At 43.6% G+C, this 23,499-nt stretch overlaps 1 protein-coding gene across 1 annotated transcript in view; it reads left to right on the top strand.

The window, feature by feature from the left end:
* The window catches only part of LOC137306094 (spectrin beta chain, non-erythrocytic 1-like), a 321,761-nt gene extending 317,517 nt beyond the window's left edge, over positions 1-4,244 (top strand). Inside the window, exon 36 of the mRNA XM_067975159.1 lies at positions 3,637-4,244. Within this exon, the coding sequence (XP_067831260.1) occupies positions 3,637-3,801 (165 nt within the window). The 3' untranslated portion in view covers positions 3,802-4,244. The remainder of the gene's footprint in view (positions 1-3,636) is intronic.
* Positions 4,245-23,499: the final 19,255 nt, after the last annotated feature.

Genomic DNA, 23,499 nt, shown 5'->3' with positions numbered 1-23,499 from the left:
CTTTTGTCCATGTTTGGACCAAGGCTGTAATGAGGTCTGGAGCCGAGTGGTCCTGGCGGAACCCAAACTGAGCATCGATGAGCAGGTTATTGGTGAGTAAGTGCCGCTTGATAGCACTGTTGACGACACCTTCTATCGGCTGATGATTGAGAGTAGACTGATGGGTCGGTAATTGGCCGGATTGGATTTGTCCTGCTTTTTGTGGACAGACATACCTGGGCAACTTTCCATATTGTCGGGTAGATGCCAGTGTTGTAGCTGTACTGGAACAGCTTGGCTAGAGGCGTGGCTAGTTCTGGAGCACAAGTCTTCAGCACTATAGCCAGGATGTTGTCGGGGCCCATAGCTTTTGCTGTATCCAGTGCACTCAGCCGTTTCTTGATATCACGTGGAGTGAATCGAATTGGCTGAAGACTGGCTTCTGTGATGGTGGGGATATCGGGAGGAGGCCGAGATGGATCATCCACTCGGCACTTCTGGCTGAAGATGGTTGCAAACGCTTCAGCCTTATCTTTAGTACTTACGTGCTGGACTCTGCCATCGTTGAGGATGGGGATGTTTGCAGAGCCTCCTCCTCCCGTTAGTTGTTTAATTGTCCACCACCATTCACGACCGGAGGTGGCAGGACTGCAGAGCTTTGATCTGATTCGTTGGTTGTGGAATCGCTTAGCTCTGTCTATAGCATGTTGCTTCCGCTGTTTAGCATGCATGTCGTCCTGAGTTGTAGCTTCACCAGGTTGGCACCTCATTTGTAGGTACGCCTGGTGCTGCTCCTGGCATGCTCTTCTACACACCTCATTGAACCAAGGTTGATCCTTTGGCTTGTTGGTAATGGTAGAGTGAGGGACATGCCGGGCCATGAGGTTACAGATTGTGCTGGAATACAATTCTGCTGCTGAAGATGGTCCACAGCGCCTCATGGATGCCCAGTTTTGAGCTGCCAGATCTGGTCTGAATCTATCCCATTTACCATGGTGGTAGTGCCACACAACACGTTTGATGGTGTCCTCAGTGCGAAGACGGGACTTCGTCTCCACAAGGACTGTATGGTGGCCCCCCCCCAGCAATACTGTCATGGACAATGCATCTGCGACAGGTAGATTGGTGAGGACGAGGTCAAGTCGGTTTTTCCCTTGGTTCGCTCACCACCTGCCGCATGCCCAGTCTGACAGCTACGTCCTTCAGGACTAGGCCAGCTTGGTCAGTGGTGGTGCTACTGAGCCGCTCTTGGTGATGGACATTGAAGTCCCCCATCCAGAGTACATTTTGTGCCCTTGCTACACTCAGTGCTTCCTCCAAGTGGTGCTCAACATGGAGGAGGACTGATTCATCAGCTGAGGGAGGGCGGTAGGTGGTAATCAGCAGGAGGTTTCCTTGCCCATGTTTGACCTGATGCCATGAGATTTCATGCCATCTCTGTGCAGAGCTGGGTGTGTAGACACAGAAGGAAACAATTTCCCCAGCATCCATCGGAAAATTGTCAGCCCATTGCTGGGTATCAGAAAATGTAGCTTGTAGATTCAATTATTCAAAACTTTCTTTCCTGAGTTGAGAAGGTCCTTAACTCTATATTCTGCAGTCAGTCCCAAATCCCTCAGAAGATTCCTAAAGATTATTAAATATGTAAAATAAGTGTTGGAAGTTGAGCAGGACTATTGAAAATGGAAGAGAAAAGGACCAACCCCTTTAGAGATTTCTCCAAGGAATGGAGTGTGGACTTGGCAGAAAACAGTTGTCCCTCAGGACGTCGATGCAGTGAAGGGTCCACGTTCCATCCCCCGTTTGTGCTGTGTTAGCTGATCTCAGCCGGGCTGCAGTTTGTCTCAACGGCTCTAATTATTATCCATCGGGTTACGTAGAATCATAGAATGGTTACAGTACAGAAGGAGGCCATTCGGCCTATTGAGCCCATGCCAGCTCTTTGTAAGAGCAATCCAGTTAGTCCCATCCCCCCGCTCTTATCCTGTAGTCCTGCAAATTTTTTCCCTTCAAGTATTTATCCAATTCCTTTTTGAAAGCCACGATTGAATCTGCTTCCACCACCCTTTCAGGCAGCGCATTCCAGATCATAACAACTCGCTGCGTAAAAAGGTTTTTACTCATATCACCTGTGGTTCTTTTGCCAATCACCTTAAATCTTTGTCGTCTGGTTCACGACCTTTCCACCAATGGGAACTGTTTCTCTTTATTTACTTTATCTAAGCCCTTCATGATTTTGAACAATTCTATCAAATCTCCTCTTAACCTTCTCTGCTCTGAGGAGAACAATCCCAGCTTCTCCAGTCTATCCATGTAACTGAAGTCCCTCATCCCTGGAACCATTCCAATAAACCTTGTCTGCACCCTCTCTAAGGCCTTCACATCCTTCTTAAAGTGCGGTGCCCAGAACTGGACCTAATACTCCAGTTGTGGCCGAACCAGTGTTTTATAAGAAATAGGAGCAGGAGTAGGCCACAAGGCTCCTCGAGCCTGTTCCGCCATTCAATATGAGCATAGCTGATTTTCAACCTCAACTCCACTTTCCTGCCCAATCCCCATATCCCCTGATTCCCCTAGTGTCCAAAAATCTATCTATCTCAGACTTGAATATACTCAATGATTCAGCGTCCACAGCCCTCTGGGGTAGAGAATTCCAAAGATTCACAACCCTCTGAGTGAAGAAATTCCTCCTCATCTCAGTCTTAAATGGCCAGCCCCTTATCCTGAGACTTTGCCCCCTGGTTCTAGACTGTCCAGCCAGGGGAAACAACCTCTCAGCCTCTACCCTGTCAAGCCCCCTCAGAATCTTCCTCTTGAAGTCTATCACTATCCTCCTCACTGTTTACTACCCTTCCAAATTTTGTGTCATCTGCAAATTTTGAAATTGTGCCCTGTACACCCAAGTCCAAGTCATTAATATATATCAAAAAAAGCAGTGGTCCTAGTACTGACCCCTGGGGAACACACTGTATACCTCCTCCTGTCCAAAAAAAAGCAGCGGTCTACCGCACAGAAACAGGCCATTCGGCCTAACTAGTATATGCCGGCATTTATGCTCCACACGAGCATCCTCCCTACTTTATCTCACCCTATCAGCATACCCTTCTATTCCTTTCCCCTTCATGTCATTATCTAGATTGCCCTTAAATACATCTCTTCTATTTGCCTCAACTACTCCTTGTGGTACCGTGTTCCACATTCTAACCACTCTCTGGATAAAGAAGTTTCTCCTGAATTCCCTATTGGATTTATTAGTGACTATTTTATATTGATGGCCCCAAGTCTTGGACTCCCCCACAAGTGAAGTGTGATGTGGGCAGGGACCAGCTCAGAGGGAATGCCCAACGGTCAAATAACCTGCTGACTGTCTCTGCCGAAACTAGCACATGAATAATGGCCACTGCCAGTGTAACAGTTACAGGAAAGAAAAAACATTGGTGGAAGAAGTGAAGGTAACAATGGAGTCGCTGACAGTACAATGATGAAAGTTATCCAGTTCTGGAGACACTGGTTGCCCTACATTGGGCTATCTCTGGACAATTAATAGCGTATACATTACATGAAAAACCTGCTATTATGTGATGATGGTTTTATAAAATATATTAAATGTATTTAAATGATTGCAAATTGTTGCCTCTTCAATGTGCTCCATTTTAGGAGGAGATGAACGATTGGATCAAGACCGTTTCCACAACCATTGCAGAACATGCACAAATCGCCCAGCAAAGGGGCCAGATCCCCCCCACTACCTCCTCTACTGACGAAGGGAATCCCAAACGAGATAGTGACCGAAGATTCAGTCTCTTTGGAAAGAAGAAATGAGGACACGAGATGTCAGATGCCATTGTCTTTCTGTCGTGCAGACTGGAGCCTTGCTATCAGATATTTGGATTCCCAGTTGGTGATGTAGAAATTGTTTCATCTTGAACCTGAGCAACTAATGTTTTTAATTTCACAATTTAAACAAATGTTGGACAATTGCAGGGTGTGTCTTTTGGATGGGTTTGCGAAGATTTTCTATTAAAATACAGTTCAGCTATTGTTACATGTTCATGAATCCAACCAGCTGTTGGCTGGAATTGTCTGACCTAATGGTGTGGGACCAAGTCCTGGTCAAATCCAACATAGTCAGTCAGATTGTTGGGCTTTGCGTCGTCCACACCCCAGTTCCACACTCTGGATTTCATCCTCATTCTGATTTAAGGATAAGTGAATGTGAGATTTTTCCACACCACTCATTTTCTGTTTATTAAAGAATGACACTATCATGTCTTTCAGATTTAATCTTCTTTACAAATAAGAACCCTCTGAAGTAACACTTGATGTTTATTTAACATCCATATAAAGCACCGACAGTGATAAGTGTTTAATAGGTACTGCTGCTTACTGGAATCACAGCACAGCATTGAAATGTGAAGTAACTCATTTTAAATGTGGTTTCTGATATTGTGGCAGCTGATGTCCCTCCAGAGGACAATCTGAAGTTTTAGTAATTTATCAAAATGCCTGTGATCTTCCTCAAAGATTTAAAGGTGGAAGCTGAAGGAGTAATATCTTGTCATGTTGAGGGGCTTTGGCTGAATGAAGGGAACAACGGTCCATCAAACCATGTGATCTGAGTTTGTCAGGTCCCCGCTAACAGTCCTCAGAGTCGCTGTTTTGAAGAGGAGGAAAAAATGCAACAAACATTTGGCTAAGAATGCAGTGACATCACATCTGGTTACATGGAAATACATAGAAGTTACGACACGGATACAGGCCATTCGGCCCCACCAGTCCATGTCGGCATTCACCCTCCATACGAGCAAATAGTCCCTCTATCCCTTTTTCCTTCAGCCGCCTAGTCAAACTGCTTAAACGATAGAAGGCGGGGCTTAAGCAAAACACTATAATTATTTAAACTAATCAATCAATCTAATGTCCGCCTGGCCCCAATGTAATCATTTTAGTTTGGTGATAATGGGAAACAGGATCCTCAAACCATTGGGGAAGAAAGTAGGGAGAGTGATTGAGATGTCATGTTTTGTCTGTGTGCCCCTATACCAAGGCAGAGGAAGAAGGGGCACATCCCTTATCCCTGGCCCCTTCCCCATTTGTGTTTCAGACGCACACCTGGTTGTTTCAGGCGCAGGGAAACCCACAGACATTCCGACACGTTCCATTTCAAGAAGTACAAGTGATGGGACTGGGACTACTGCTGTGCCTATAGTCTGTTTAGCACTTCACATACTCAGACAGGCGCCAACATCTACAGAGCGAGAGGATCGATGTTTGGTCACAGAGACGAGAAAAGGTTTAAAGCTTCCCGTTGCAGTAGAGCAGGACTAGGGGCAGGAACTGAGGAGTCCGTGCCTCCACCATCGCCTTCGTCCTAATGGACCCCTCATTTAGAGGAAGAAGGAGCACGTTTGGATACCAAGGAACTGTGGCCTCATCGTTGGAGTAGGGTCCTTACCCCTCCTCCTGTTATCGTGCCAGCCGAATATATTGGCCCCATGGTAAATATCTGGATCTCACAGAGCAGCAGTTGCACTAAGTCAATTCATTGGGAAGGCAGTGATGGACCCATGCATCGTACTGTCAGTGGGTCTACAGCCAAGCTCCAGCGCATGGCAGTCAAGGTTGTAACCACCTTGAATGTTTGTGCCTTTCCAAGAATTGGCTTGCAGTGCGTCGCTGGATAAACCAGGTGACTGATGCTTCGTTTGCCAAAGCAAGCACTGACTTCACCCTCCGGAGGGATCTGGGGAGCAGCAGGGCCCGAGCCCTACATCACTAAACAGCAGGATTGTCAAAAGTCCAAGGTGTCCTTGATGACCCCTATATAACCTTTCATGCTCCTGCAGACAGGAATGACCCATACATGAACTGCAAGGGTTTCTACTCTTGACATTCAGCTTGTGCCCTGGATACTGTAGTTTAATACCCCATTCCTGGGCAGCAGGCATGATGTGTTCCTGTCACACAAGCCATCCTGCTGCCATTGTTTGCAGATTCCCACCGATCAGGAATTGGCCCAGGCTCATCACTGCTGACTCCCCACATCAGCAGAGCACAGGTATGATCAGGCCCATTGCCTCCACCAGAGGCAGGTCAGGGAACGAGACCTTCAGTAAAGCTCGGCCCAAAGAGCCTGCTTCAGCACTGTCTGAATTCTGCACAACAACATGTCAACTAAAAAGGTATTGAGGTCAGCATAAGAAGTGGGAGAGTCTGCTCTGAAAGAACAAGAAAGTTACTTTAGTAGGAGTCTTCAATCAAATATAAACTGGGAAACCCAAGTGGGTTAGAGGCAGATGCACAATTGGTTCACGACCCAGTGTGTTGAGGAAGCCGTGAGAAGCAGTGCTCCCGCTGTCCAGATACTCCAAAATAACCCAGGCACTGTACAGGAAATGGTGCCCCAGCACCCTGAGCAATAGTGACCTTAGAATCTTTAACATGAGCGGAGATTCAGAAGTACCAAGAACAGGGACGATATATATGGCCCGAAATCTCTCTCCATTTTCAGCCTCTGGGGCCTAAAATCAGAGCAGGTTCTTGTGCTACAAATTCCTGCTGGTCTTCCAGCCCAACTCGATGCAGCCGAGTTTCCAATTGCATTCTGGGCCTTTCGGTGATCCAACAGACACTCATTTAAATATATTCAAATGAAGGCAGTGACTTTGGTTTGCTGAAATTTCAGGTTAAGCTCGCAATACACCGCAATCTGTTGAGACTGACAAGAGTGAAAAGTTCTGAAACTTTGTCCATACATTTCTGAAGCTTTGAAGGAGGTTTTGGAAAGTTTTTTTCTGCTGTTTTTTTCATAGACAGCACTAGACTGTGGGACTGAAGTACTGAGAATCATAAGGGATTCTCAAAAGGGTAGAAGCAGCATACTTTAGACAGAGCTAAGCGATCTCACAACCAACAACAACTTGCATTTATATCGTGCCTTTAATGTAGTAAAACCAACAAATCAAGTCCAAGCTCTGCAGTCCTGCCACATCTAGTTGTGAATGGTGGTGGACAATTAAACAATTAACAGGAGGAGGAGGCTCCATGAACATCCCCATCCTCTTCGATGTTGGGGCCCAGCACGAGTGCGAAAGACCAGGCTGAAGTGTTCGCAGCTATCTTCAGCCAGAAGGGCCAAGTGGATGATCTTCTCAGTCTTCTCCTGAGGTCCCCACAATCACAGATTCTAATCTTCATTAAATTCAATTCACACGATATCAAGAAACGGCTGAGTGCACTGGACTCAGCAAAGGCTACAGGTCCCGAAAACATCCCGGCTGCAGTGCTGAAGATCTGTGCTCCAGAACTAGCCACACATCTAGCCAAGCAGTTCCAGTACATCTACAACGCTGGCACCCTACAAAGTGGAAAGTTGCCCACGTATGTCGTGTCCACAAAAAGCAGGAGAAATCCAACCCGGCCAATTACCATCCTATCAAGCGACACTTACTCACTAATAACCTGCTCACCAATTCTCAGTTTGGGTTCCAAACCTCAGCTCCAGACCTCATTACAGTCTTGATCCAAATACAGAAACAAGTTCAATTCCAGAGGTGAGATGTGAGTGACTGCCCTTGACATCAAGGCAACGTTTGATCGAGTGTAGCATCAAGGAGCCCGAGTAAATCTGAAGTCAGTGGGAATCAGGAGACAAACTCTCCAGTGGCTGGAGTCATACTTAGCACAAAGGAAGACGGTTGTGTATGTTGGAGGCCAATCATCTCAGCCCCAGGAGATCGTGCAGAAGTTCCTCAGGTCAGGGTCCTAGGCCCAACCATCTTCAGCTGCTTCATCAATGACTATCATAAGGTCAGAAGTGGGGATGTTTGTACATTGTTCAGTTCCATTTGCAATTCCTCAGATAATGAAGCAGTCCATGGCCGCATGCATCAAGACCTGGACAACATCCAGGCTTGTGCTGATAAGCGGCAAGTAACATTCGTGCCACACAAGTGCCAGGCAATGACCATCTCCAACAATAACTACCTCCCTTGGACATTCAACAGCATTACCATCACCAAATCCCCCAACATCCTGGGGGTCCCCATTGACTAGAAACTTAACTGGATCAGCCATATAAATGCCATGGTTACTAGAGTGACTCACCGGACTCCTCAAAGCCTCTCCACCATCTACAAGACACAAGTCAGGAGTGTGATGGAATACTCTCCACTTTCCTGGATGAGCACAGCTCCAACAACACTCAAGAAGCTCGACAGCATCCAGGAAAAAGTAGTCCACTTGATCAGCACCCCATCCACCACCCTAAACATTCATTCCCTCCACCACCAGCGCACCGTGGCTGCAGTGTGTACCATCTACAAGATGCACTGCAGCAACTCGCCAAGGTTTCTTGGGCAGCATCTCTCCAACCCGAGACCTCTACCACCTAAAAGGACAAGGGCAGCAAGTGCATGGGAACACCACCACCTCCAAGTCCCCTCCGACTCACACACCATCCCGACTTGGAAATATATCGGCTGTTCCTTCATCATCACTGTTTCAAAATCTTGGAACTCCCTAACAGCGCTGTGGGAGAATCTTCACCAAACGGACTCCAGAGGGTCAAGAAGACGGCCCACCACCATCTTCTCAAGGGGCAACTAGGGACAGGCAATAAATTCCAGCCTTGCAGTGTCACCCGTATCCTGAAGAATGATAAAAATAAGGGTGGGGGGGGGGGCAAAGGATTATTTGGTTTTATGGAAGCAATGGGACGATTCCAATGAACCAAACAATCATTTCCCCCTTATTATTAATTACTTCATTCTATTAATGTTGTTTCAATCTTTTCTCCTTCTGTTGTTCTGTCTAACCTTTCTATATAATTCTTTATCGATACAGCAACTCATCCACCTCTCGCTATAGGGCCATCCTCGCAAAACACTCATACCCTTATCTTCAGCACTTCTCCATGCTTTGCTGTCAGCCATGTTTGAGATGTTCATAATACCAATACTCTCACTGGCTGTATATCCCTCCATCCCCAGTCCTGTACCCCAATAATACCAGTATTCTCACAGGATATCCCTCCATCTCCGGTTGTGTACCCCAATAATACCAGTATTCTCACAGGATATCCCTCCATCCCCAGTAGTGTAGCCCAATAATACCAGTTTTCTCACAGGATATCCCTCCATCTCCGGTAGTGTACTCCAATAATACCAGTTTTCTCACAGGATATCCCTCCATCCCCAGTAGTGTACCCCAATAATACCAGTTTTCTCACAGGATATCCCTCCATCTCCGGTAGTGTACCCCAATAATACCAGTTTTCTCACAGGATATCCCTCCATCTCCGGTAGTGTACCCCAATAATACCAGTTTTCTCACAGGATATCCCTCCATCTCCGGTAGTGTACTCCAATAATACCAGTATTCTCACAGGATATCCCTCCATCTCCGGTAGTGTACCCCAATAATACCAGTATTCTCACAGGATATCCCTCCATCTCCGGTAGTGTACCCCAATAATACCAGTATTCTCACAGGATATCCCTCCATCTCTGTAGTGTACTCCAATAATACCAGTATTCTCACAGGATATCCCTCCATCTCTGTAGTGTACCCCAATAATACCAGTATTCTCACTGGGTGTAAATCCCTCAATCCCCAGTACTCTACCCAATAATACTAGTATTCTCACTGTGTACCTCTCTAACCACAGTACTGTTCCCCAATACCAATATTCTCACTGGCGGGATATCCCTCGAACCCCGATACTGTATTCCAGTGCCAATATTCTCACTGTATATCTCTCTAAACCCATTACCACAATAAGAACATAAGAAATAGGAGCAGGAGTAGCCCAATCGGCCCCTCGAGCCTGCTCCGCCATTCAATAAGATCATGGCTGATCTGATCCTAACCTCAAATCTAAATTCATGTCCAATTTCCTGCCCGCTCCCCGTAACCCCTAATTCCCTTTACTTCTAGGAAACTGTCTATTTCTGTTTTAAATTTATTTAATGATGTAGCTTCCACAGCTTCCTGGGGCAGCAATAATACCAATATTCTCACTGAATATCTCTATCCCCAGTATTGTATCTAAATAATACTAATATCCTCACTGTAACCACAGTACTGTACCCCAATAATACCAAGATACTCATTGGCTGTATATCTGTCGAACCCCAGTACTGTACCCCAATATTCTCACTATCTGTATCACCCTCAAACCCCAATACTGTACTTCAATATCAATATTCTTACTATTTATCCCTCTACCCCAATAATACTAATATTCCCACTGTATACTCCTCTATCACCATTACAGTCTCACTGTGTAACCCTTGAATCACAGATCTGTAGCCCAATATTCTCACTGCATAGTCCTCCACCCCCATTACTGTACACGAATAATACCAGTATTCTCACTGTAGCTCTCTCTACGCCAGTACCTTACCCCAATAATACCAATATTCTCACTACATATCCCTCTACCTGCTGCACTGTCCCCCCCAATCATACTAATATTCTCACTGTATATCCCTCTCTCCAGTACTGTATCCCCAATTATACCAATATTCTCATTGGCTGTGTACCCTTCGAACCCCAGTACTGTCCCCCACTAATACTAATATTCTTACTGGATATCACTATCGCCAGTACTGTACCCCAATAATCTCATGTATAACCCTTTAACACCAGTACTGTACCCCAATAATCTCATGTCTAACCCTTTCACACCAGTACTGTACCCCAATAATCTTATGTATAACCCTTTAACACCAGTACTGTACCCCAATAATCTCATGTATAACTCTTTAACACCAGTACTGTACCCCAATAATCTCATGTATAACTCTTTAACACCATTACTGTACCCCAATAATCTCATGTATAACCCTTTAACACCAGTACTGTACCCCAATAATCTCATGTATAACCCTTTCACACCAGTACTGTACCCCAATAATCTCATGTATAACCCTTTAACACCAGTACTGTACCCCAATAATCTCATGTATAACCCTTTCACACCAGTACTGTACCCCAATAATCTCATGTATAACCCTTTAACACCAGTACTGTACCCCAATAATCTCATGTATAACTCTTTAACACCAGTACTGTACCCCAATACCACCAACATTTTCACGATCCCTTTAACCCAGTACTCTACACCAGAAATACCAATATTCTGACTGTATATCCATCGAACCCCAGTACCGCACCCCAATCATAAAAACATTCTCACTGAATGTCTCTCATCCCCAGTATTGTACCTAAATAATACTAATATCCTCACTGTATATGGGTAACCGCAGTACTGTACGCCAATAATACCAAGATACTTATTAGCTGTCTATCCCTCTATCCCCAGTACTGTACCCCAATAATACCGAGATACTCATTGGCTGAATATCCATTGAACCTCAGTACTGACCCCCAATAATACTAATATTCTCACTGTTTATCTCTCTAACCCTACTACTGTACTCCATTAATACAATTATTCTCACTGGCTGTAGAACCCTCGAACCCCAATCATAAAAACATTCTCACTGTACATTTCTCTAACAGCATTACTGTACCCCAATAATACCAGTACTCTCACTGGCTGTATAATCCCTAAATATGCAGTGAGAATATTGATAGAGGTATTGTTCCCCAATAATACTAACATTCCCACTGTATATCTCTACCATTACTGTATCCCATTATTCTCACTGTATACCTCTCTAACCCCAGTATTCTTGCTAGCTGTATATACCTCGTACCCCAGTAGTTTACCACGATAACACAAATATTCTCACGTAATCCTCTAACCCCATTACAGTACCCCAATAATACCAACATTCTCACCATATATCCCTCTATCCCCAGTAATCTATACCAAAAATACCAATATTCTGACTGTATGTCTCTCTAACCCCAATAATGGTAATATTGTCACTGCAGATCCCTCTACTCACTGGATCATCCTCTTTTTCAAGTACTGTACCCCATTAATACCAATATTCTCACTGTATATCTCTCAAACCCCAGAAATTTACCCCAATAATATAAATATTCTCACTGGCTGTATATCCTCAGAACCTCGGTACTGCGCCCCAATAATACCAATATTCTCACTGTCTATCCCTCTAACTCCAGTACTGCACCCTGATAATAACATACTCCCTGGCTGTATATACTTGAAATGACATTGCAGCACCCAAATAATAGATATTCTTACTGTATATCTCTCTAACCACAGTACTGTACCCCAAAATATCAGTATTCTCACTGGCTGTAAAGGCCTCAAACCCCAGTACTGGAGCACAATAATAATTCTCACTGTATTGCTCTTCAAACCCACTACTGTACCCCAATATCAATGTTATTCCTGTATATAGAATCATAGAAAGGTTACAGCATGGAAGGAGGCCATCTGGCCCATCGAGTCTGTGCCGACTCAATGCAAGAGCAATCAAGCTAGTCCCACTCCCCCGCCCTTTCCCCGTAGCTCTGCAAATTTTTTCCTTTCAAGTACTTATCCCATTCCCTTTGGAAAGCCATGATTGAATCTGCCTCCACCACCCCTCGGGCAGTGCATTTCAGATCCTAACCACTCGCTGTATGAAAAAGTTTTTCCTCATGTCACCTTTGGTTCTTTTGCCAATCACCTTAAATCTATGTCCTCTGGTTTTTGACCTTTCCGCCAATGGGAACAGTTTCTCTCTATCTACTCTGTCTAGACCCTTCATGATTTTGAATACCTCTATCAAATCTCCTCACAACCTTCTCTGTTCCAAGAAGAACAACCCCAGCTTCTCCAGTCTATCCACGTAACTGAAGTCCCTCATCCCAGGAATCATTCTAGTAAATCTCTTCTGCACCCTCTCTAAGGCCTTCACATCTTTCCTAAAGTGCGGTGCCCAGAACTGGACACAATACTCCAGTTGCAGCCGAACCAGTTTTTTTTAAATAAAGGTTCATCATGACTTCCTTGCTTTTGTACTCTATGCCTCTATTTATAAAGCCCAGAATCCCATATGCTTTTTTAACCAATTTCTCAACCTGCCCTGCCACCTTCAACGGTTTGTGTGCATATGTTCTTGTACCCCTTTTACAATTGTGCCCTTCTCATTCTTCCTACCGATATGTATCACTTTGCATTTTTCTGCATTAAATTTCATCTGCCACATGTCCGCCCATGCCTCCAGCCTGTCTATATCCTCTTGAAGTCTATCACTATCCTCCTCACTGTTCACTACACTTCCAAGTTTTGTGTCAGCTGCAAATTTTGAAATTGTGCCTTGTACATCCAAGTCCAAGTCATTAATGTATATCAAGAAAAGCAGTGGTTCTAGTACCGACCCCTGGGGAACACCACTGTACACCTTCCCCCAGTCCGAGAAAGAACCGTTCACCACTACTCTCTGTTTCTTATTACTCAGCCAATTCTGTATCCATGCTGCTACTGCTCCCTTTATTCCACTTCAATCTTCAATCTTGATAACAAGCCTGTTAAGCGGCACTTTATCAATCACCTTTTAGAAGTCCATGTACACCACATCAACCGCATTGCCCTCATCTACCCTCTCTGTTACCTTGTCTATCAAGTTAGTTAAACACGATTTGCCTTTAACAAATCCGTGCTGGCTTTCCCTTATCAATCTACCCTTGTCCAAGTGACTGCTAATTCTGTCCTGGATTATAGTTTCTAAAAAAAGTTTCCCCAACGCCGAGATTAAACTGACTGGCCTATAGTTGCTGGGTTTATCCTTACACCCTTTTTTGAACAAGGGTGTAACATTCACAATTCTCCAGTCCTCTGGCACCATCCCCGTATCTAAGGATGTTTGGAAGATTATGGCCGATACCTCCACAATTTCCACCCTTACTTCCCTCAGCAACTTAGGATGCATCCCATCCGGACCGGGTGACTTTTCTACTTTAAGTACAGCTAGCCTTTCAAGTACCTCTTCTTTATCAATTTTTAGCCCATCCAGTATCTGAACTATATTTTCCTTTACTGAGACTCTGGCAGCATCTTCTTCCTTGGTAAAGACAAGATGCAAATACTCATTTAGTACCCCGGCCATGCCCTCTGCCTCCATGAGTAGATCTTTTTGGTCCCTAATCGGTCCCACCCCTCCTCTTACTACCCGTTTACATGTCTATAGAAGACTTTTGGATTCCCTTTTATGTTGGCCGCCAGTCTATTCCCATACTCTCTCTCTCTGCCCTTCTTAGTTCCTTTTTCACTTCTCTGAATTTTCTATATTCAGCCTGGTTCTCACTTGTGTTATCAACCTGACAGCTGTCATATGCCTCTTTTTTCTGCTTCATCTTACTCTCTCTATCTTTTGTCATTCAGGGAGCTCTGGCTTTAGTTGCCCTACCTTTCTCCCGCATGGGAATGTGCCTAGACTGTACCTGAACCATCTCTTCCTTAAAGGCCGCCCATTGTTCAATTACAGTTTTGCCTGCCATCTTTGATTCCAATATCCCTCTAACCCTATTACTGTACCACAATAATACCAATATTCTCACTGTATATCCCTCTATCTCAAGTAGTGTATCCAAATAATCCCAATATTCTCACAGGCTGTATACTACTCCCCAATAATACCAACATTTTCACTGTATATCCCTCAAACAAAACTATTGTACCCCATTAATACCAATATTCTCACTGGTTGTATGACCCTTGAACCCCAATACTGTACCCCAATCATAAAAATACTCACTGTATATCTCTAACCACAGTACTGTACCCCAATAGTACCAATATTCTCACTGTATATCCCTCTGACCTGATTACTGTATGTGAATATTCTCATTGTCTATCCCTCTATCCTCAGTACTATACATCAAAAATACCAATATTCTCATTGTATCTCTCTCTAAACCCAGTACTGTACTCCAATAATACCAATATTCTCATTGTATATTCCTCTATCTCCAGTAGTGTACGAACCCCAATACTGCACCCCAAATCATATAAACTCTCATTATATATCTCTCTAACCGCAATAGTACCCCAATAGAACCAGTATTCTCTCTGGCTGTATATCCCTCAAACCACATTACTGTACCCCAATAATACTAATATTCTCACTATAGATCTGTCTAACCCCAGTTCTGTACCTCAATAATGCCAATAGTCTCACTGTATATCCCTCAAACCCCAGTAGTGCACTGCAATAATACCAAGATACTCATTGGCTTTATATCTGTCGAACCCCCAGTAATGTCCCCCAGTACTAATTACACTGTATATTTCTCTAACCCCAGTAATACCAATATTCTCACTGGCTCTATATCCCTCGAACCCCAATAATGGCATTATTCTCACTGCTGATCCCTCTACTCACTGTATGGTCCTCTTTTTTCCAGTACTGTTCTCACTGTATATCCCTTGAACCCCAATAATTTACCTTAATAATACCAATATTCTCACAGTATATCCCTCAATCCCAAGAAATGTACTCAAACAATACCAATATTCCCACTGGCTGTATATCTCTCTAACCCCAATAATGCAAATATTCTTACTGTATCCCACTCTCTCCATTTCTGTATCTCATTAACACCAATAATCTCTCTGGCTATCTATCACTCGAATGCCAGTGCAGCACCCCAACAATATCAACATTCTCACTGTATAGCCCTCTAACCCCTGTACTGTAACCCAATAATACCAATATTGACCGTATAGCTCTCTAAATCCAGTATTTCACACAATACCAATATTCTCAGGCTGTACTTCCCGCAAACCCCCGAGTACTGTACCCCAATAATACCAATGGTATATCTCTCAAGCCTCAACACAATACCCCAAAATACCAGTATTCTCACTGGCTGTACATCGCTCAAACCCCAGTACTCTACCCCAATATTCTCACTTTATATCTTTTACCCCAGCACTGTACCTAAATAATACTAATATTCTCCACTAACCCCAGTACTGTATCGAAATAATACCAATATTCTCACTGGCTATCCCCTAACTGTAACTGTACCCCAATAATACCAGAATTCTCACTGTATATCCCTCTATCTCCAGTACTACACCCCAATAATACCAATATTCTCACTAACTGTATATCCCCTGAACCACAATAATGCAAATATTTTCACTCTAACCCTCTCTCTCCAGTACTGTCTCTCAATAATATCAATAACCTCTCTGGCACCCCAATAATACTGACATTCTCACTGTATATCTCTCTAACAGTAATATTGTACCCCAAAACATCAGTATTCTCACTGGCTGTATATGCCTCCAAACAGTACTGTACCACAGGAATCCCAATATTCTCACTGGATATGCCTCTATTGCCAGTACTGTACCCCATAATACCAATATTCTCACTGTATATCCCCCTAACCCCATTACAGTACCCCAATAATACCAGATTTCTCATTGTATATCCCTCTATCTCTGGTACTACACCCCAATAACAACAACATTCTCACTGGCTGTATATCCCTCGAACCCCAGTCCTACACCCCAATAATAGCAATATTCTCACTTCATTTTCTCACTACCCCCAGTACTACACACGAATAATTCCAGTATTCTCAATGTATATCCCTCAAACCCCAGTTTTGTACCCCAATATTCTCACTGTAGATTTATCTAACCCCAGTACTGTACCCCAATAATACCAATAGTCATGCTGTATATGTCTAACCCCAGTACTTTACCCCAATACCAATATTCTCACTGTGTATCTAACCCAGTACTATACTCCAATAATGCCAATATTCTCTGTATATGCCTCTAACCCCATTACGGTACACCAATATTCTCAATGCATGTCCCTCGAACCCCAGTAATGTACCTCAATATTTTCACTGTACATCTCTATAACCCAGTACTGTACCCCAATACCAATTTTCTCACTGACTGTACATTCCAAGAACCTCAATACTGTATCCCAATATTCTCACTGTATATCCCTCTATTTGCCATATTGTACCCCAATAATACCAATATTCTGAATGCCGGTATATCCCTTGAACCTCAGTACTGAACCGTGATAATACCAATATTCTCACTGTATATCTCTCTATCCCCAGTACTGTACCTACTTACTAATTCTCACTGTATATCGCTAACCCCAGCATTATACCGCAAAAATACCAATATACTCACTGTATATCCCTGTATCCCCAGTACTGTACCCCAATAATACCATTCACATATAACCCTCTAACTTTACCCCAATTCCCCCATTCCCACTGTAAATCCCTCTAACCCAATTACTGTATGCCAATAACAATATTCTCATTGTATATCTCTCCATCTCCAGTACTGTACCCCAATTATAGCAATATTCACATTGGCTATATATCCTTCGAACCCCAATACCGTGCCGTAATAATGCAAAAATTCTCACTGTATATCCCTCTTGCTCCAGTACTGTCCCTCAATAATGTCAATATTCTCTCAGACTGTATTCCCCTCGAACCCCAGTCCTGTACCCCAATAATACCAACATACGGTATATCTCTCAAACCGTTGAACTGCATTCAAAAAGCATTTGGATGAGCACTTGAAATGCCATAGCATACAAGGCTACGGACCAAATGCTGGAATATGGGATTAGAGTAGACAGGGCTGATGGCCGGCGCGGACACGATGGGCCGAAGGGCCTCTATCCGTGCTGTATAACTCTATGACTCTACCCCAAAATACCAATTAATCTCACTGGCTGTACATCCCTCAAACCCCAGTACTGAACCCCAATAATACCAATATTCTCACTGTACATCCCACTATCCCCAATACTGTACCCCAATAATACCAAGGTACTCATTAGCTGTATATCTGTCAAACTCAGTACTATACCCCAAAAATCTCAGTGCATATATTCCTCTCTCTCTGGTACTGTACCCCAATAATACCAAGATCCTCACTGGCTGTATATCCCTCAAAACCCACTACTGTACCCGAAAAAATACCAATATTCTCGCTGCATAGCTCTCTAAACCCAGTACTTCATATCAATAATTCTAATTATATATCTATGTAACTCCATTTCTGTACCCCAATATCAGTATTCTCACTGGCTGTATATCCATCAAGCCCCAGCACTGTATCCCAATAATACTAATATTCTCATTGTACCTCTCTATCCCCAGTACTGTACACAAAAAAAAACAATATTCTCATGGTGTATCACTTGAATCCCAGTTCTGTACCCCAATAATACCATTATTCTTACTGTATGACTATCTCCTGTACTGTAGTTATACCATTATTCTCTGGATGTTCATCCCTCGAATCCCAATATTCCCATTGTATATCTCTATCCCCAGTACTGTATCCCAATATTCTCATGGGCTGTATATCCCAAACTCCCTAGTACTGAACACCAATAATTCCAATATTCTCACTGTAAATGCCACTCTCCAGTACTGTACCCCAATATAAATATTCTCACTGTATACCTCTACCCCACTACAGTACCCCAATAAAAACATCGCAGTGTTCTACCCCAATAAAACCAATATTGGCACTCTCTCTCTAAACCCAATAATGTACACCAATGATACCAATATTCTCACTGCCTGCTCTTCCCACACTCCTGTACTGTACCCCAATATTCTCACTGTATATCCCTCTCTAACCCCAATATACTCTAATAATGACAATAATTCTCACTGTACATCCCTTTAACCCAGTACTGTACCCCTATACAAATAGTCTCACAAAATATCCCTCTTACCCCAGTACCGTACCTCAATAATACCCTCACCATATATCCCTCCAACCCCACTACTGTACCCAGAAAACACCAATATCCTCACTGGCTGTATATTGCACATTCCCCAGTACTATACTCATGGTATATCACTCGAAACCCAGTGCTGTTCCCCAATAGTACCAATATTCTCACCGCATCACCCTCTAACCCCAGGACTCTACCCCAATAATCTCACTGTACATTCCTCTAATCCCCAATACTGTATCCCAATATTCTCACTGGCTGTATATTCGCCTCTCTCCAGTACTGCACCACAATAATATCATTATTCTCACTACATATTCCTCTCTCCCCAGTACTGTTCCCCAATATTACCAATAGTCACCTTGGCTGCATATCTCTCTAATCTTCCAGTTCTAACGAAAGATCTTCGACCTGAAATGTCAAATCTGTTTTTTTCTCTCTACAGATGTTGCCTGACTTGCTGAGCATCTCCAGCATTTTCTGTTTTTATATCATTGAAATATGAACTACTCAGAAATATCAACACCTTAAATCATGTATAATGTACAGAGCTTTGGTGAGACCTCACCTGGAGTACTGCGTACAGTTTTGGTCTCCTTATCTAAGGAAGGATGTACTTGCCTTAGAGGCGGTGCAACGAAGGTTCACTAGATTAATTCCTGGGATGAGAGGGATGTCCTATGAGGAAGGATTGAGTAGAATGGGCCTATAATCTCTGGAGTTTAGAAGAATGAGAAGTGATCTCATTGAAACATAAGATTCTGAGGGGGCTTGAGAGGTTGTTTCCCCTGGCTGGAGAATCATTCTCACCGTACATCTCTCTCCAGTACTGGAGATCAATACCAATATTCTCACTGTACACCTCTCTCCAGTACTGGAGATCAATACCAATATTCTCACTGTACACCTCTCTCCAGTACTGGAGATCAATACCAATATTCTCACTGTACACCTCTCTCCAGTACTGGAGATCAATACCAATATTCTCACCGTACACCTCTCTCCAGTACTGGAGATCAATACCAATATTCTCACTGTACACCTCTCTCCAGTACTGGAGATCAATACCAATATTCTCACTGTACACCTCTCTCCAGTACTGGAGATCAATACCAATATTCTCACCGTACACCTCTCTCCAGTACTGGAGATCAATACCAATATTCTCATCATACACCTCTCTCCAGTACTGGAGATCAATACCAATATTCTCACCGTACACCTCTACCTCCAGTACTGGAGATCCATACCAATATTCTCACTGGCTGTATATCCCACACTCCCCTGTACTGTACCCCAATATTCTCACTGTATCCCGCTCTAACCCCTGTACTGTACCCAAATAAAACCAATATTCTCACTGTATACCCCTCTCTCCACAGTACCAATAATCTCACTGTACTTCCTCCTAAACTCAGTACTGCATTCCAATAATTCTAATATTACTGTATATGCCTCTAGTCCCATTACTGTTCCCCAATAATACCAATATTCTGTGTGTCCCTTTAACCCGAATAAGCTACTCCAACAATGCCAATATTGCTACTGTACATCCCTTGAACCCTAGTATTGTGCCCCCCCATAATACCAATATTTGCACTAGCTGTATATCCCACACTCCCCGGTACTGTACCTCCATACCAATATTCACACTGTACCACTCTAACCCCTGTACCCCAATAATACCAGTGTTCTCACTGTATATCATTCAACCCAATACCAATATTCTCACTGTAATTCCCTGTGACCCCAGTAATGCACCCCAATACCAATATTCTCACACTATATTCCTCTTGACCCAGTACTTACCCCAAAAATATTAATATTCTAACTATACACCGCACTGACACCAGCACAGTACGCCAATACCACCAATATTCTCACTATATCCCCAGTATTCTACCCCAATATTCTCATTGGCTGCCTATCCCTCAAACCCCAGTACTGAACCCCAATATTTACACTGAATAACCCTCGATCCCTAGTACTGTACCCTAACAATACCAATATACTCACTAGCTGTATATCCGCCTCTCTCCAGTCTATCACTCCAACCCAAGTACTTTACCCCGATAATACCAATATTCTCACTCGACGTCTATCCCTCTCTCCAGTAATGTACCTCAATATTCTCACTGTATATCTCTCTAACCCCAGTACTGTATGCCGCTACCAATATTCTCACTGGCTGTATATCACTAACTACAATATTGTACCCAAATAATACCAATATTCTCACTATGCATCTCTCTAACCCCAGTACTGTACCCCAATACCAATGTTCTAACTGTATATCCCTCTAGCCCAATAATCTACTGCAATACCAATATTCTAACTGTACTTCCCTGTAACCCCAGTAATGCACCCCAATATTCTCACTGTATATTCCTCTCCACAGTACTTACTCCAATAATATTAGTATTTTCACTATACACCCCTCTAACCCCAGTACTGTACCCCAATAAAGCCAACATTCTCGCTATATATATCCCACTATTCCCAGTACGCTACCCCAATATTCTCACTGTATTTCCCACTAACCCCAGTGCTGTACCCCAATAATATTCTCGCTGTATATCCATCTCTCCCTAGTAACATATCCCAATACTACAAATCGTCACACTAGCTTTATATTCCTCTGTCGCTGGTACTGTACCCCAGTACCCCAGTACTAAACCTCAATAATACCAAACTTCTCACTGTGCATCCCTCTAACCCCAGCACTATATCACAATAATATCAATATTGTCTGTGTAAACCACTCTAACCCCAGTACTGTACCCAAATATTCTCACTGCATATTCCTCTCTCCCTAGTGTTGTAACCCATTAATACCAATATTCTCACTGGCTGTACATCCCTCTAACCCCGCTACTAATCCCTCTATCTAAAGTACTGTACACCAGGACAAAGCAGCCCACTTGATTGGCACCCCATCCACCACCCTAAACATTCACTCCCTTCACCACCGGCGCACAGTGTGTACCATCCACAGGATGCACTGCAACAACTCGCCAAGGCTCCTTCGACAGCACCTCCCAAACCCGCGACCTCTACCACCTAGATGGACGAGAGCAGCAGGTACATGGGAACAACACCACCTGCACATTCCCATCCAAGTCACACACTATCCCGATTTGGAAATATATCGCCGTTCCTTCATCGTCGCTGGGTCAAAATCCTGGAACTCCCTTCCTAACAGCACTGTGGGAGAACCTTCACCACACGGACTGCAGCAGTTCAAGAAGGCAGCTCACCACCACCTTCTCAAGGGCAATTAGGGATGGGTAATAAATGCCGGCCTCACCAGCGACGCCAACATCCCATGAACGAATAAATTTTTTAAAAATTCCAATATTCTCACTGGCTGTATATCTCTATCCCCAGTATTGTAACCCCACATTACCAATATTCACACTTGCTATATATCTTTTTAACCCCGGTATTACACCTCAATAATACCAATATTCTCATTGTATATCCCTCCAACCCCAGTACCGCAATAATAATACTCTCGCCGTACTTCCCACTAAGCCCAGTACAGCACCCCAATAATAGTAATATTCAAACTCCATCTCTCTAAACCCAATACTGTACACAAATATTAATATTCTCACTGTATATCCATCTATCCCTGTACCTTAATAGTACTAATAGTCATGCTATATATAAGAGGATAAGAATATGAGAAATAGGGGCAGGAGTAGGCCATTAGGCCCTCGAGCCTGCTCCGCCATTCAATAAGATCATGGCTGATCTTCTACCTCAACTCCATTTTCCTGCCCTATCCCCATAACCCTTTAGTGTCCAAATATCTATCGATCCCAGTCTTGAATATACTCAACGACTCAGCATCCACAGCACTTCTGGGGTAGAGAATTCCAAAGATTCATAACCCTCTGAGTGAAGAAATATTTCCTCATCTCGGTCCTAAATGGCCGACCTCATCTTGAGACTATGACCCCTGGTTCACCTCATTCATCTAAACTCCAGAGAATATAGGTCCATTCTACTCAAGCTCTCATCGGACAACCCTCTGAAGAACCTTCACCACACGGAGCGCAGCGGTTCAAGAAGACGGCTCAGCACCAACTTCTCAAGGGGCAATTAGGGATGGGCAGTAAATGCTGGCCTTGCCAGCGACGCCCACATCCCTTGAACGAATAAAAAAGAAACCTCTCAAACTAGGAATCAATCTGTTGAACCTTCATTGCACCCCCCTCTAAGACACGTATATCCTTCCTTAGGTAAGGAGACCAAAGCTGTATACAGTACTCCAGGTGTGGTCTCACCAGAATCCTATATAATTGCAGAAAGACCTCCGTGCCCTTATATTCCAACCCCCTTGCCATAAAGGCTAACATACCATTTGCCTTGCTGTACCTCCATGTCAACTTTCTGTGATTTGTGTACAAGGACACCCAAATCTCAATAAGTAGCAACCTTTCTCAGTCTCTCACCTTTTAAAAAATATTCTACTTTTCTATTCTTCCTACCAAAGTGAATAACCTCACATTTCCCCACATTGTACTCCATCTGCCACTTTCTCACCCACTCATTTAACCTGTCTACATCCCTTTGCAGCTTCTTTGCGTCCTCCTCGCAGCTTACTTTCCCACCTAGGTTTGTATCGTTGGCAAACTTGGATACCTTGCACTCGGTCCCCTCATCTCATTGATATATACTGAAAACAGCTGAGGTCCAAGCACTGATCCTTGCAGCACCCCGGTAATTACAACCTGTGCACCCAAAAATGACCCGTTTGTTGGCTCTGTTTTCTGTCAGTTAACAAATCATCAATCCGTGCTAATATATTACCCCCAACCCCATGAGCCCTAATCTTGTG

The sequence above is a fragment of the Heptranchias perlo genome, chromosome 41 (genome assembly GCF_035084215.1).
Source record: "Heptranchias perlo isolate sHepPer1 chromosome 41, sHepPer1.hap1, whole genome shotgun sequence".
Taxonomy (NCBI): Eukaryota; Metazoa; Chordata; class Chondrichthyes; order Hexanchiformes; family Hexanchidae; genus Heptranchias; species Heptranchias perlo.
Note: the sequence above shows the minus strand (reverse complement) of the source record. Positions and strands in the feature narration are given on the sequence as shown.